This window comes from Muscardinus avellanarius (genome assembly GCF_963383645.1).
Source record: "Muscardinus avellanarius genome assembly, chromosome: 3".
Taxonomy (NCBI): domain Eukaryota; kingdom Metazoa; phylum Chordata; class Mammalia; order Rodentia; family Gliridae; genus Muscardinus; species Muscardinus avellanarius.
Window position 1 is genome coordinate 20,352,033 of NC_137788.1, and position 14,333 is coordinate 20,366,365.

The window sequence follows — 14,333 nt, forward strand, 5'->3', positions numbered from 1 at the left end:
GGTTTGGGGTAGTCTAAAGGTAGAAGGCCCCCTGGGTTGCATCCCCAATACAAAAAATATAAAAAGAAAAGAAAAACCCTTCAGCATCTGTAACATAGCTGAGTCAGTAGAATGGATACAAGGCAGCATCCGGTGAGCAGGTGGTTCCCGGGGAGGCCCCTGCAGAAGGAGGCTTCTAGAGCCAGGTCTGTTCCCCTGCAGAGACCGACATGCTGTCAACAGGAGGCCTTGTGCGGGGCCGTGGTTCAGACGCAGTTGGTACCCCCCTCCCCTGAGCAACCCGCCCCTGAGGCAGACTGTTGGCCTTGCTCTGGGTGTGGTCACCACGGATGCCCACTTGATGGGCACGGGTTGCTTAGCCTGAGAGATTCACCTGTAGCACCGCCGAGCCCCCAGCTTCCAGGCACTGAGGAATGGGAGCGGGCAGAGGTTCCTTCTTCTCCAGTACTTCTCTAGAACATTCTCCTGGCCATGGAGGACAAGGGGACCGGGGAGCAGATGCACCTACGATGGCCCTGGGGATGTGGGCCATGGAGAAAGGAAAGGGGATGGGGATGGTGCCGGGACCTGTGTCAGCAGCTCCTAGGAGGCAGCAGGCTTGGGTGGCACTCAGCGGGAGGCTGAGGGGGCAGAGGGAGACAAGGCCTGGTCACCAGGCCTGCCCGGGCTGGAGGGACCGGAGTCACATGGGAGCCAAGGGAGGCTTCTGAGCAGAGGATGCTGTGCCGACATGACTTTTATAGAATCGCTCCGGCTGCCGAGTTGAGGGCAGTTGGGTTGGGTGTGGTGGGCAGAAGCTCGGGGGCAGTTGAGAGCCCTTGGAATAGACCTAGGAGAGGAGATGAGGAGTGGGTGGGGCCTGGAAGTCTCTGGAAGACAGAGCCGCCTGGATTTGCTGCAGGATGGTGAAGGGTGAGAGATGGCGGAGGGAGGGCTCGGAGTCGCGGCTCTTGTAGAAGGAGTGGGCATTAGACAGGGCAGGGAACACCCAGGGGACAGGTTTGGAGGAAGGAGAAGGATTTGGTTCCAGATGAATTAACACAAGACGCCTGGGGTCCTCCAGGCAGCAGCGTGGGTGGGATGTCTGGAAGCCGGCGACAAGGTCCTGGCTGGCAATTCATATCTGGCATCCTGAGCGTGTGGAAGGGATTACTATGGCAAGAGGGGGACAGAGCAGAGAGGCCAAAGACAGCCCCATGGCGCCCCAGTCAGGAGGAAGGGGGCGCTAGCAGTGGTGAGCCAGCCGGCCAGGCCCTGAGTGCAGGTGCAGCCAGACCCCGTTCCCTGCCCCTGCCTCCCTGCTGCCCCTCGCAGCCGCCCCTTGGGCCCAGGGTGACTCCGAGGTAGGCTGGAGTCCCTGCTGTTGTGGAAGGGGGTCCCAGAGTGTGATGTGAAGGGGGATCACTTGTACCAGAGGAAGAGGTGTCCAGAGAGGGGCCGGGGAGGTTTCTCAAGTGTTGAGCCGTCACAGAGGAGGTAGGATTTCACACACGCCGAGCAGAGGCCAGAAGGGCTTTGCGGGCAGCCGCCCCTTGAGGTGAGCTCTAGATTTTCACAGGAGAAAGTGAGACAGAGCAGGTGGTTGCTACCAGAGTTGGCAGAAGAGCCACAAAAGCAGGGCACAGGAGGGGCTGTGGGGATGCAGGCGGCCTGTTTGGCTCGAGGATGCTTAGAGACAAGGCCCCAGGGAGGGGAGGGGACAAGCGGGAACCCTTGGCCTCAGGAGCCCTGGGTGTAGTTCAAGGATGAGACAAGCCCCACCGTGCTTGGGAAGTAGAGGTGCCCTGCCAGAGCCCCCCGGGAGTGCTCTGCGGGTGCACTCTGCCAGGAGGTCAGCTGGTGGAGTCAGGGAGGGCTGCCGCTGGGAGATGGGCCTTAAAGAACCTGCCAGAACGCACAGGCGCGTTCTTGGCAGAGGGGACCACGCGTGCACAGCCGTGGAGGCGGGACTGAGCGTCTATTACGTCACCATGCTAGGAGTCACAGTAAGCTCTGGAGCCGGGGAGAGGCACCACTGGACCTGGTTTCCAGAAGAGAGAGCAGACAGTGGTGCACAGGATGGGAAGGGAAGGAGCCCGGAGGTGGGAAGACCCTTTAGGATGCAGGAGCACACCCCCGTCAGGGAGCGACGGCCTCAGAGCAGACACAAGTGGGGCCTGAGGATGGAGGCTGCTGGGCTGAGGAGGCCACATGGCTGCTTGTTGTGTCAAGCCCTTGCATCCCGACAGTGCACCAGCTTCTTCCCACCCACCACCCTGTGCGACGCCCCCAAGCAGCCTTGTGAAACAGGACCCAATGTCACCCCATTTGCAGATGAGGGGGGCAGTGGGGCCATCTGTCATGGAGCCGGGATCGAACTCACAGGTCAGACAGTGAGGCGGGAGGGGCTGAGGGAGGCCCCACACTTTGGTGCCCTTCCCCTCTCCCTGGAGGGGCCACAGCTCTAAGGTGAGCCCAGAAACCCCAGTGAACTGATTTATCAAGTCCTTAGTCTACACCCTATCCATCAGATTGTTTACACTGGTGGCGGGGGGTTACTGGGGGTCGAACCCAGGCCATTCTACCTCTTAGTGGCACCCTCAGCCCTTTTTAGTCTTTGTTTGGAGCAGGCTGTAGCTAGATCACTGCGAGTATCCTCTCCTTGCTGTAGCTCCCCGCGCCGCGGTCCTCCTGTCTCAGCCTCCTGAGCACTGCATCACAGGCAGCGGCAACGCACCCGGCCCGTGTTCTTCCTAACTCACGTCACTGCCTCCTTCCCGGCAGGAAGTGGGCAGGGGTGCCCTTCATGAACAGTGAGGTGCCCGACCTGGAAGCTATCCCGAACCCGGGCCTGCTTGCTGAAGGGCACGCGTGTCTCCCCTGGGCTGCCCGGGTTGCAGAGGGTCGAACTCGGGATAGAGTCTTCTTTCCCGCGCAGCTGACCGCTGGGCCACCTCCAGCCTGAAATGCAAGGCTCTGCAGCTGGCCCGGCACGGCCCTGTGCGCGTGATGGGGCAGGGAGGGGGCACCAAAGGAAGGATCCAGGAGCCAGAGCAGGGCCAGGACCTTGCCAACAGACCTCGGAGAGCTGCTTCTCAGCCAGCCACATCAAGTGTCCCCAGAGATGTCCCGGGGCAGAGCTGGTCAGAGAGCCCTGGCTGCCCTCCAGGCTTGGCCCAGGGAACAGAGGGCCCTTGGGGCAAAGTCACAGGCAGCCCAGGGCAGGACCCAGAAATCACATCCCATGGGCTGCCTCACCTGGCCTTGAAGAGCTCAGCCGAGACTTCTGGCCAAGCTGTAACTGATCGGCACTGTCAGGGCAAGCGATCCCATCTGAAATTGTTTACACAGAAAATCGAGAAGCCACGTGGGTGGTGGGGGGGGGCACGTCACACTTGGCCGGGGCTGGGCTGGTCCTCCTTCCATCTGCCTAATCCTGGGTGTATCCCATCCCCTTCCTGCGGCCTCAGTATAAGATGAGGGGTGAAGACACAGGATCCCAAGAGTCTCTCCTGGCTCTTGGGCCCCTCTGCCGAGCCCGGCTGCAGCTCCGGCCATGGCCTCAGCACCTGGCGAGGTCACGTCCTTCCCAGGAGCCTTGTCCAGTCCTGCAGCTATGGGAGGCAGCTAGGACAGACCAGGAAAGGAGCTTTGGGGGTGTTGACAGCCAGGGCGTTAGCGAGGGAAGGGCAGGCGTTCTAGAAGTTCACTCCAACCCTGATACCCAAGTGATCTGAGACGAGACGCGTGTCACCCTGCCATGTTCCGGTCTCAACCTCCTGCCTTGTCTTCCCCCAATTCTCCCTCCCTCGCCCCCTCGTGTCCTTTGCCACACCTGGCCTGGCTGCGGTCGGGTTTCAGGAGTCTCTGTCTGCGAGGTCAGCACAGCAAGTGGCTAGGGCTGCACTAGGTGCGGATCCCGTGATGCTCTTAGGCCCCGTACGTACCCGGTCATGTATCTGTGGGCTCTCCAGCCGCAGGTGACCACCGGTCATACTGTACTCGCTCACACCTTAGGTCACAATAATAAGTTATACTGTGCATTTCCCCTTCTCAGCAGATCCCAGGGGATAGCTCCCCAAGTAAACAGATACCTGTGTGCATGGCTACACGGCGTCCCGTTTTATATTCACGCTGCAGTTTATATGTTCCTTTATTGTGGGATTTAGAGTTTTGTCCCAGTTTCTCCTCTATTATCTACAGCACCGGGGTAAACGTCTCCCTAGATAAGTGTTCAGCACATCTTTCTTTTCTGCCCTTGGGATTCACTAGGGGTGGGAGGTGTGAAAAGGCAACTTGTTGGGATGTGTGTGTGTGTCCCACACAGGACAGTGGCCAGTGCCCGACCTGCGCTGACCCTCTGACCCACAGGGAGTGGACCAAGGTCTGGGAAGTGGCCTGGCCTGGTGCCTGCCCTCCAGTCCACGCCTCGAAGCTCAAGGGAGGAGCGGCCCACAGGGAGGACACCGGGCCCCTGGCCTGTGCCTCGGAGCCTGCCCAGGCCTGGTGGACACCAGTGTGCCTTGCCAAGTGGGAAGGGTCAGAACCCCCAGCCTCATTCAGCTCTCTGTGCCTGCAGGTGGCCTCAGTGGGGCGACCATCATTGATTCCCTCGACACCCTGTACATCATGGAGCTGAAGAAGGAGTTCCAGGAGGCCAAGACCTGGGTCGAAGAGAGCTTCCACCTGAACGTGGTGAGTCAGAGTTCGGGCTGGAAGGGGCCCAGCATGCCAGCCGCCAGCTCCACCCAGGGTCTCGAAGACTAGAGATGACAAATTTCTTGCCCACTGCACCACGGAGCAATCCCAGAACCAGGGCTGAGCTAAGACCCCTCCCTTTAAGACGAGCCTTGAGGTGGGGGCATCCCCCTAGTCTGGCGTTCTCCCCTGGGAAGGAAGACAGCCGAGGCCATCCCTTCCCTCCCCGTGAGATCGGCCGCGGCTCAGCTTGGGCGCCTTGCTCACCTCCAGGGCTGGCTGTCTCAGAGCAGCGGCTGCAGCAGCAAGTAGCTTTGTGGGGTGGGCGTGGTCTGAGCTCAAGATGGGGGGCTATCAGAAGCCCAGGCCCTCCTGCTTACCACTCTCATGGGCACCCCGTCAGGCCAAGAGCCCTGCAGAGGGGACAGCAGTGTCAGACACAGGCTCCTCCGCTGAGAACGGGCGGCTGCAGCTGTCCAGGGGGCCTGGTGACGCTCAGACAGGCTGGGGAAGCTAGGACGCGTCCCTGGGAGAAAAAAGGTAGAGTCACCTCTTTGATATTGACCTTCTCATCTGGAAGGTGGGTGTCGTCACAGAGCACTGAGAGTCTGAACAGGAAAGTCGGCTTTGCCCGTGGAAAAGTTCTCCCCATTCATCGTGATGCTTGTTGCTGTCAGGAATAAAAACTGATGCAGAAAGCGTGCCAAGCGCATCCTCAGGGGCAAGAGAGGCGGCAGCAGGTGCCTCTGTGATACATCCACCCTGCCGCCAAGATGGCATCAGCCTGTTCTGCAGGTGAAGAAACACAGGCAGGGAAAGGGGGAATATCTTGGTCCCAACATAAGACAGACAGCAGTAATGATGAAGCCCCACGGGTCACCACAGCCCATCCGCCCAGCATCCCCGCTTAGCCTGGCCTGGCCCTGGCAGCCCCACAAACTCCTCCGAGAGCCCCCTCTCTCCTGTCAGCTCAGGGAACGGCCTCTCCCTCTCGGCTCTGCTGCTAAGCCGTGGGCCCCAGGAAGGAAGGCGGGGGCCAGCCAGGCTAGGATTGGCCGCCCTTAGGCTAAGCTTCCACTGCAGCTCCAGCTCCTTGGAGCGCAGCCAGGCACAACTTTGCTTCACGGCCTCGGGCAAGGGCTGGGGAAGGAAGCCAACCCCAGTGTTTATTTGGAACTCTGAGCATGGGCAGCAGCAATCTCCAGGCAGGTGCTGAACCTTCCCACGTTCACTATGAGAACTGAGCATGGCCTGGCGGCTGGGGCTGCCCCGGGGCCAGCAGGTGTGGGAGGCGGGCAGAGGCCGGCTGCCCCGAGACCCGCAGGCGTCTCACCAGTGTCCTTGTCCCCTCCTGCCTTCTGTGTTGCAGAGTGGAGAGGCGTCTTTGTTTGAGGTGAACATCAGGTACATCGGGGGGCTCCTCTCTGCCTTCTACCTGACAGGAGAAGAGGTGAGTGCCCCAGGCCCAGGACCACCACGAGTGGGAAGGGCTTTGGACGTGTCCAGCCCCACCAATGGCAAAGCAAGAGTTCAAAGGACAGGGGCTCTGCCCGGGCCAGTGAGCCCCCACCAAGACCCCCGCCTCTTCTCTCTTGCCCCAACTCTGCCATCCAGCTGAGCTCAGCTGGCTGCTACCTCTGAGGGCGGCAGCTGTGTTCACGCGGGTACACACACACACACACACACACACACACACACACACACAGCACCCAGCAAGCAGCAGGGCTGGCGTTCACAGGTATTGATTCTTAGGACTGACAGAGACAAGACTGTCATTGTTCACCCGTTTCATCCTTTCATCTCTGGGCCCCTGGATTTGTCCCGCTCCACAGCCACCCCTGCCCACCCTCCTGGGCCAAACACCAGCCAGACACCCCTTCCCGGTCTGCAGAGAGCAGTGGGGGTGACCGGGCGGCCACTGCTGGTCAGAGGCTCTAAGTAGAGAGCTCGCCCAGCAGAGCCACACTGGCTTCCAAAAGGAGGGCCATGGGGTTCACTTGTTCTTGTTTCCCTGGTGTGGGATGTTCCTGAGACCCCTCAGTCATAGGGCTCTTCTGAGACAAAGTAGGAAGATTTGGACTCAGGGTCGATGGCTCCAGAGCCCATATTCCTCTCTCTCTCTCTCTCTCTTTCTTTCTTTTCCTTTTTTTTTTTTTTTTTTTTTTTTGCCTGTGGCACTGGGGATTGAACCCAGAGGTACTCTACCACTGAACTACATCACCAGCCTTTGTATTTTTTAATTTTGAAACAGGGTCTCACTTAGTTGCCAAGGCTGGCTTCAAACTTGTGATCCTCCTGTCTCAGCTTTCCAAGTACTTGGATTACAGGTGTGCACCACACCCCCGGCTCCATATTCTCCTTCCTGCCAGAAGGTTCTGCACGCGTGGCCCTCTGAGAAACAGGAGGCGTCCTGTCCCCTCCTCCCGAGCTCCCCGCCAGCCCTGTAGAATCAAGTGGTGATTGGCAGTGTCCTCAGGACACAGGTCACCGTAAACTAGAGAGCTGCTGTGCCCAGCTGGGGCACTGGCTGCTCCGAGCTCGATGTCCCCACCTTTTCTTCCCTGTCCCCCTGCTCCATCCACCCGGAGAGAAATAATGATGGCCGCTGCCCGAGGAGCCGTGGAGGTGAACCGAGCAAGCTGTGGCCAATCCCTCTCCCTCCACAGCCGGCCGCTGCCTGCGAGCCACCTCTGTCCCCTGAGCCGTTCCGCCAGCCACGCGGGCGGATGCAGGGCTAAGAGGCGGCAGGTGGGCACTCCATCTCCAGGGGCTTTAGGCCTTGCCATCAAGCGTAATCTCCTCAGCAGAGATTACTGCTTGTACCAATTTGCCCCCAAAAATTGTGAATGGGAGCTCTCAGCTTTGAGCCACCCAAAGCCTCAATTTTATTTGAAAACTCCAGGGCAGGAAAATGACAGAAGGAGCCAGAGAAGGGCCCCACCGTGCGCTCAGCAGCAAGTGCCTGGCCCCGGCCTGCTGGCCGGCTGGGGAGGCAGGGAGGGAGAGGCTGGCGGCTTTCTCTGATGGCATCTGTGGGCCTGGGCCTGGTTCCCTGGAAGGGACATCCGACTGACTTTCCAGGCTGCGTGCCCAGCAGGGGACTGTGGACGCGCTCAGAGAGAGGCCTGAGCAGCCAGCACCCCTGGCAGCCCCTGCCCTGCAGCACAGCTGTGCCCCTTGCTGTCCCCCGGCCCTGGGCAGCACGCCTCTGTGCAGTCCCTTGGCATAGGTGGTGAGGAGACTGAGACTCACACCCCGGAGCCCTTGAGGGCATGCTGGCCTGACCCTGACCCTGTGGCCTTCCTGCCCTGGGCCTCCGTGGTCACCAGGGCTCAGCCACTCCGACTGTGGCTCCCCGCCCCCTCCTCATCCTGGGGCCCAGGCACGGCAGGTGCCTGCTAAGTGGATCTTTCCATTCTTCTTAATTTTCTACAAATTTCAAGGAATGACTATCAAAGGAGACCCCATACCTGCTCCCAGGCTGAGGCACTTGCATACACTGGGGATTGAACCAGGGACATTCTACCTTCAAGCTGTACTTTCAACCCTTTTAATTTTTCATTTTGAAACTGGGTCTCCCTAAACTGCTGACGGCCTCCCTGATTTTCTGAGGCTGGCCTTGAACCTATGGTCCTCCTGTCTCAGCCTCCCAGGTACTGGGAGGCCTTCCTGTGCTTCAGAAAGAAACTGCAGGACAATCCTGGACTGTGACAGGCATCCTGCTGAAACTCCATCTGTGAGAAACCAACCATAACCACAGGAGCCAGCGACGTTAGCGCCGCGCTTCACAGTGTGGAGAGCACGTTCACAGCCAGGCATGGTGGTGCACGCTTATAATCCTGCAGGTTCACGGCCAGCCTCAGCTACTTAGTGAGGCCCTCTGCATCTTAGACCCTGTTTCAAAATAAAAGATAAAATTAGGTTAAGGATGTAGCTCAGTTCAATCCCTAGTATCACAAAAAATTAAAAAAAAAAATAAAAGAAAAAAAGAGCCGGGCATGGTGTGCATGCTTGTAATCCCCGCGCTTGGGAGGCGGATACAGAAGGATCGCACAGGTTCGAAGCCAGCCGCACTGGCTTAAGAGAACCTGTTTCCAAAAATAGGTCTGGGAGTGTAGCCCGGAGGTAGAAGGGCTTCCAGGAACCCCAGTACCACCAACCAAAAAAAAAAAAAGAAAGAAAAAAAGAAAGCACATTCACATATCACATATCCAGCCTCTCATTTGATTTCCACAAAAATTGTGAAAGAGCCAGGCAGGTGCCACCGCTGTGTTGTGCAGATGAGGGACAGGCTCAGAGAGGAAATAGCTGGCGGGTCTGCTAAGTGAGAGGACCGCTGCCTCTCCCCTCTGCAGGGTGCGGTCGTGCTGGGTCCTCACCCCTGTCCTGGCGCCATGGCCCATGCTCGAGGCAGCCCAGTGTCCTGGAGGGAGCCCTTAGCACCACCACTGTGGGCAAGTGCCTCCCACAGGTCAGTTGTCTCCTCGGAAGGGGTCGGCCCCTTCCCCACAGCTGTTGCAAGGACCGGAGGCTGAGGAACAAGACGCCCGGCACCTCCACTCCCTTCCAAGGTGGTAGGGAGGACCCGCGTCCTGTTGCCCCCAGGGGTCCTGCGCAGGCTGCCAGCCTGCGCGGGCCTCCTGAAGGCAGGCCGTGGCTCTCAGGGAGAGGACGTGTAATTACAGATGAGCTGGCTCAGCGTCCCCAGGCCTCACATCTCAGCGGGGCTTCCAGTGGGTTCCTTAGCTCACCGCTGCAGCCCCCCAGGGCCAAATGCAGAGATCAGAAGCTGCCCTCAAAACCAAGAGCCTCACGAGCCCTCCGCTGTCCACAGAGCAGACCCCGTAGTTGGAGGGGGCAGCAGCCACTGGATCCTGGAGGGATTCACTGTGGACCGTCCTCTCTGGCCCATGGCTGCCAGCCCTGCAGCTCTTCCCTCCCTCCAAGGCCACCCGCAGCCAGAGGCCTCACCTGCACCCAGCTCAGGGTTCAGAAGCACCTCCCCACCTCACGCCCTGATCACCCTCCTTGGTGGCTTTTGGCTTTTAATTGTCTGTGGCAGGAGGACCCAAGAAGGCTTTGTGTTGCGACCTCGGGAGGTCAGCAAACTGGGTCACCCCAACGTGAGAAGACAGGACTGTTACCCAGAAAGAGCTGTGGCTTAGGGACTTATATCTCATCTCTTAAAAATAAATAACATTTCAGCCCTCTCTCGGTATCTAGGGGGATTGGGTAGGACACCCTGTAGACATCAAACTCCTCAGATGCTCAGTCCCTAACAGAAAGGGCATCGTATTTGCATAGAACCTACAGACATCCTCCTGTGTACCTTACATAATTTCTTGTTGATCGTGGGGAGGGGCATTGGAGATTGAACCTAGGAGCATTCTATCCCTGAGCTAGCTACTCCCCAGCCCTTGTTTTATTTTTCGTTTTTACTTTGAAACAAGGTCTCACTGAGTTGCTGAGGCTGGCCTAGAACCTGGAATCCTCCTGTCTCGGCCTCCCATGTACTGGGATTACAGGTGTGCAACATCACACCTGGCTAGGTTTGTTTTTGTTTTTAAAATGGCACAAACCAGCCGGGCGTGGTGGCGCACGCTTGTAATCCCCGCGCTTGGGAGGCAGAGACAGGAGGATCGCGCAGGTTCGAAGCCAGCCGCACACACTGGCTTAGGAGACCCTGTTTCCAATAAAAATGTAAAAAAATAGGTCTGGGAGATTAGCCCAGAGGTAGAAGGGCTTCCAGGAACCCCAGTACCACCAAAAAAAAAAAAAAAAAAAAAAAAAATGGCACAAACCAGGCACAGTGGCATGCCTGTGGTCCCAGCTCCTCAGGAGGCGGAGGCGGGAGGACTGCTTGAGCAACACAAGACCTCCATCTCAAAATCTTAATTTATACAGAAAATAGATAAACCAGAAACAAACAAAGTCATTCATACACTTACCCCCCAGAGAAGAATATTACTATTTTGCTGCATTTTACCTTTATGCATCCATCCATACAGAATTTTTAGTTGTATTTTATTGTTTTGAACATTTTTCTCTTAGCATATGATAAACCCTTCCTTTGCCATTAAATATTCTTCTACAAGATTATTTTAGTGACTACATGGTATTCCATTGCATGAAAACCATAATTGCCTGTAATGGTTTAGAATATTTTCATCCCCTGCCAGGCATAGTGGCACACACTTGTAATCACAGTACTTAGGAGGTTGAGACAGGAGGATGGATCACAAGTTCAAAGCCAGCCTCAGAAACTTAGCAAGGACTTTAGCAACTTAGTGAGACCCTGTTCAAACTCACAAACAAAATAGGAGCCGGGCGTGGTGGCGCACGCTTGTAATCCCCGTGCTTGGGAGGCAGAGACAGGAGGATCGTGCAGGTTTGAAGCCAGCCGCACTGGCTTAAAGACCCTGTTTCCAAAAATAAAATAAGTCTGGGAGTGTAGCCCGGAGGTAGAAGGGTTTCCAGGAACCCCAGTACCACCAAAACATAAAAAATAAATAAAATAAAATAAAATAAAATAGGGCTGGGAGTATAGCTCAGAGGTAATACACCCCTGGGTTCAATCCCAGTGCTACCAAAAAAAAAAAAAAAAAATCATTCCCCTCCACTATTCTAAATAATGCTGGAGTAAATAGTCATTAAGTTAACTCTCTACAACACTCTCAGTCATTTATTTCATTAGAATAAATTGCTAGGAGGGAAGCTGCTGCATCAGAAGTCACAGTCCTTTTGAAATATCTTGGCCCTTCTGAGGAACAGCTCGGGGGACCCGGAGCCTCTGGCAGGGGCCCAAGACCCTGGACCCCTGATGGCAGCCTTGCTACCATGTGGGTAGTTCAGGACAGGGCACTCGCCCACCCCTTCATTTTTCTGCCTGTTAAATGAGAGCAGTGGGCAGCATCAGAGGGGAAAAGGCCCTACTCCCACTTTGACAGAGAAGCTCACAGAAGGAAGCTGGAGCTGAGGACCCATTTGGCTCCTAGTCCAGTGCTCTTAACTGGACTAAGTAACTGATACTGCTCATTTCCCATACCCTCAGTGTATTGGTCAGCTTCCTGTCACTGCAACAAGGGATCCGAGACAATCAGCTTAAAAGGAGGAAAGGTTTACTTTATCTCACAGTTTGAGAGTCCTGAGTCCACAGCCCTTTGAGCCTGTGCAGCACAGAATGCCATGATGGGAACACGTGGTGGAAGAAGGTTGTTCTCATGGCCACTGGGAAGCCAAAAGAGACACAGGACGGGCCCAGGCCCAACATCCCCTTTGAGGGCACCCCCCACGACCTAACTTCCTTCTCCAAGGCCCCACCTCCCAACAGCGCCACAGCTGGTGACCGAGCCTTTGACTTGTGGTTTTGGGGGGACATTTTGGGTCCAAACTCTAGCACTCAGCTGTGACAGCCTGGTCCCACAGCGGGCAGCACTGACCACTGGAGACTGCTTCACCTTCCCGGTGTCACTATTCCTCTATCATCGCCCCAGTGCCACGGTGAACATTCATGACCACCACCCAGCTTCCATCCCCCAGGGGTCCTCTGAGGAGGACGATGCTAGCCTCATTTTACACACACAAACTGAGGCTTAGAAAGAGGGCCTGTGGGAGCCAGGCTCCGCTCCCCTGCCTGATTGCAGAATCCAGCGCCGGGCCACCTCCCACTCTGGCCTGTAGTCCCCGCCACCACCAGTAGCTGCTCGGAGTGACCGCTCTACCCCACCCGACTCATGCCCTTTGACCCTTCCGCACAGGTGTTCCGAATAAAGGCCATCCAGCTGGGAGAGAAGCTCCTGCCCGCCTTCAACACCCCCACGGGGATCCCCAAGGGCTCTGTCAACTTCAAAAGGTAGGGCACCCCGTCCCCTCCACGAGGCCGCCACTGCCACCACCTGAATATCGTCCTCATAGTAGCCTGGTGAGGAGGCCCAGGGCTAGTGGGCAGACCCCTGCCCACCACCCTCATCATACTGTCCTTTTACAGATGTGGAAACTGAGGCCCGGGGAGAGGACAGTTCCTATTTGCGGAATCAAAGCAAGTCAGAGGCAGACTGAGCACTAGCCTTAGCCGAGGGCTCTCCCGGCAGGTGCTTGTCACTGAGTCTGGTCTCGGGCCTTAGGCCCCCAGGCCTTCCCAAAGCAAGCCCTCAGCTCGGGGCGCTCACCCCACAGGAGCTGCAGCCAGCTGTTGGGGTGGCGGCTGGCTCAGGCCGTGTGCCCGTGGCTCCTGTGCGCCCTAATGGCGTCGCCACCCCTCCAGTCATGGGCAGGAGAGAGGACTTGGTGTGTTCTGCATTGTCGCGGACCGTCCTCTGTGTTCGGGAGCCACCTGGGGGTGTGACCTCGTGGGGGTCACTGAGGGCCAGGGACAGGGTCCTCTCTAAGCTGGACTCTCGGATCTCAGCTCAGAGGTTTTTTCCACAAACACTAGTCCTGAGCCAGGTGTGGTGGCGCATGCTCGTAAACCCAGTAATGTGGGAGGCCGAGGCAGGAGGATTGCAGGTTCAAAGCCAGCTTCAGGAACTTAGTGAGATCCTGTGTCAAACTAAAAAATCAAGTAGGGCTGATGGGTGTAGCTCAGAAGTAGAATATCCCTAGGTTCCATCCCCAGTACTACAAAAGAAAAAACAACAACAACAAACCCTGATCCTGGAGAGACGGGGCCAGCTTTCCTTAAATCAAGCTGCAAACACCGTCCTCGGGGCTCCCTCTCCTTGGGGCTGGGACAGGGCCTCAGGGGGTGTCCCTCCCTCTTCTGGGCCGCAGCCCTGGCCCTCTGTCCTGCCCATGTCCCTCAGAGCACCACCGGTCCTGCACAGATCTTTCCATGTCTGCTGAAGGACAGGCAGGTATTTTTAGGCTGGCCACGTGCTGCTGGCGCCTGGTACATATGTATACAAACGCTCCTTTCCATTTTCTGGGGAAGAGTGTCTGTTGCTAAAAATGGGAAAGTGACAGGGATGTCTACGGCCTGCATGCCACCAGGTTGGCTATGTGGAGGGGGCTAGCCACAGGCTGGACCCTGCGCTCCCGCCCTGCTCTGGGCAGCTAGGAAAGGAAGGAGGGGGCCTGGGCTCCTCCAGAAAGGTGGGTGCCAGGCCCTGCCCGGCACCGCCAGGAGGGGAGATGGGCCATCGCGTCTGCTCAGGCCGGCCTGGGAGGGAGAGGCAGGGTCAGCTGTGACCTGCGACCTGCAGGGGCCACTGGACTATGCTGGACAGTGAGGTGGCCAGTCCAGGGGCCTCTGCTCTGACTCTCCACGGGCTTCCCTCGTGCGGAGCCTCACGCACACAGAGACTGCCGCCCACCTCTGCTCATCGTCAAGGCTCAAGTACCAGCCTGGCCTGTCACCAGCACCCACAGCCATCCGTGTACACACATGCACATGCAAGTGCACGTTCACAAGGGTGTGCTCCACCATGCCGCCTAGACACGTCTCCATGACCATTGACAGCCATCGCGCTGCACTGCGTGTCAGGAATGTTAGCAGGTGACAGGCTTCGTTCTTCTTCACCTCACAGCAACCACAGGGAAGCCCGTTTACCAGTAGGGAAACTGAGGCTCGCGAAGGGAGGCGACGAGGCCGAGGTCACCCAGCACCAAGTGAGGTTAGGGTTAGAATCCAGCTCTGTCTGGCTCCAGATGCACAGGGA

General features: G+C 57.5%; 1 protein-coding gene across 1 annotated transcript in view; it reads left to right on the forward strand.

Moving 5' to 3' along the window:
• The window catches only part of MAN1C1 (mannosidase alpha class 1C member 1), a gene marked incomplete at both ends in the record, with an annotated part of 132,809 nt that overhangs the window by 98,351 nt on the left and 20,125 nt on the right, over positions 1–14,333 (forward strand). The window contains 3 exons of the mRNA XM_080692084.1: positions 4,559–4,674; positions 6,047–6,127; positions 12,435–12,529. Of these exons, the coding sequence (XP_080548210.1) occupies positions 4,559–4,674; positions 6,047–6,127; positions 12,435–12,529 (292 nt within the window). The remainder of the gene's footprint in view (positions 1–4,558; positions 4,675–6,046; positions 6,128–12,434; positions 12,530–14,333) is intronic.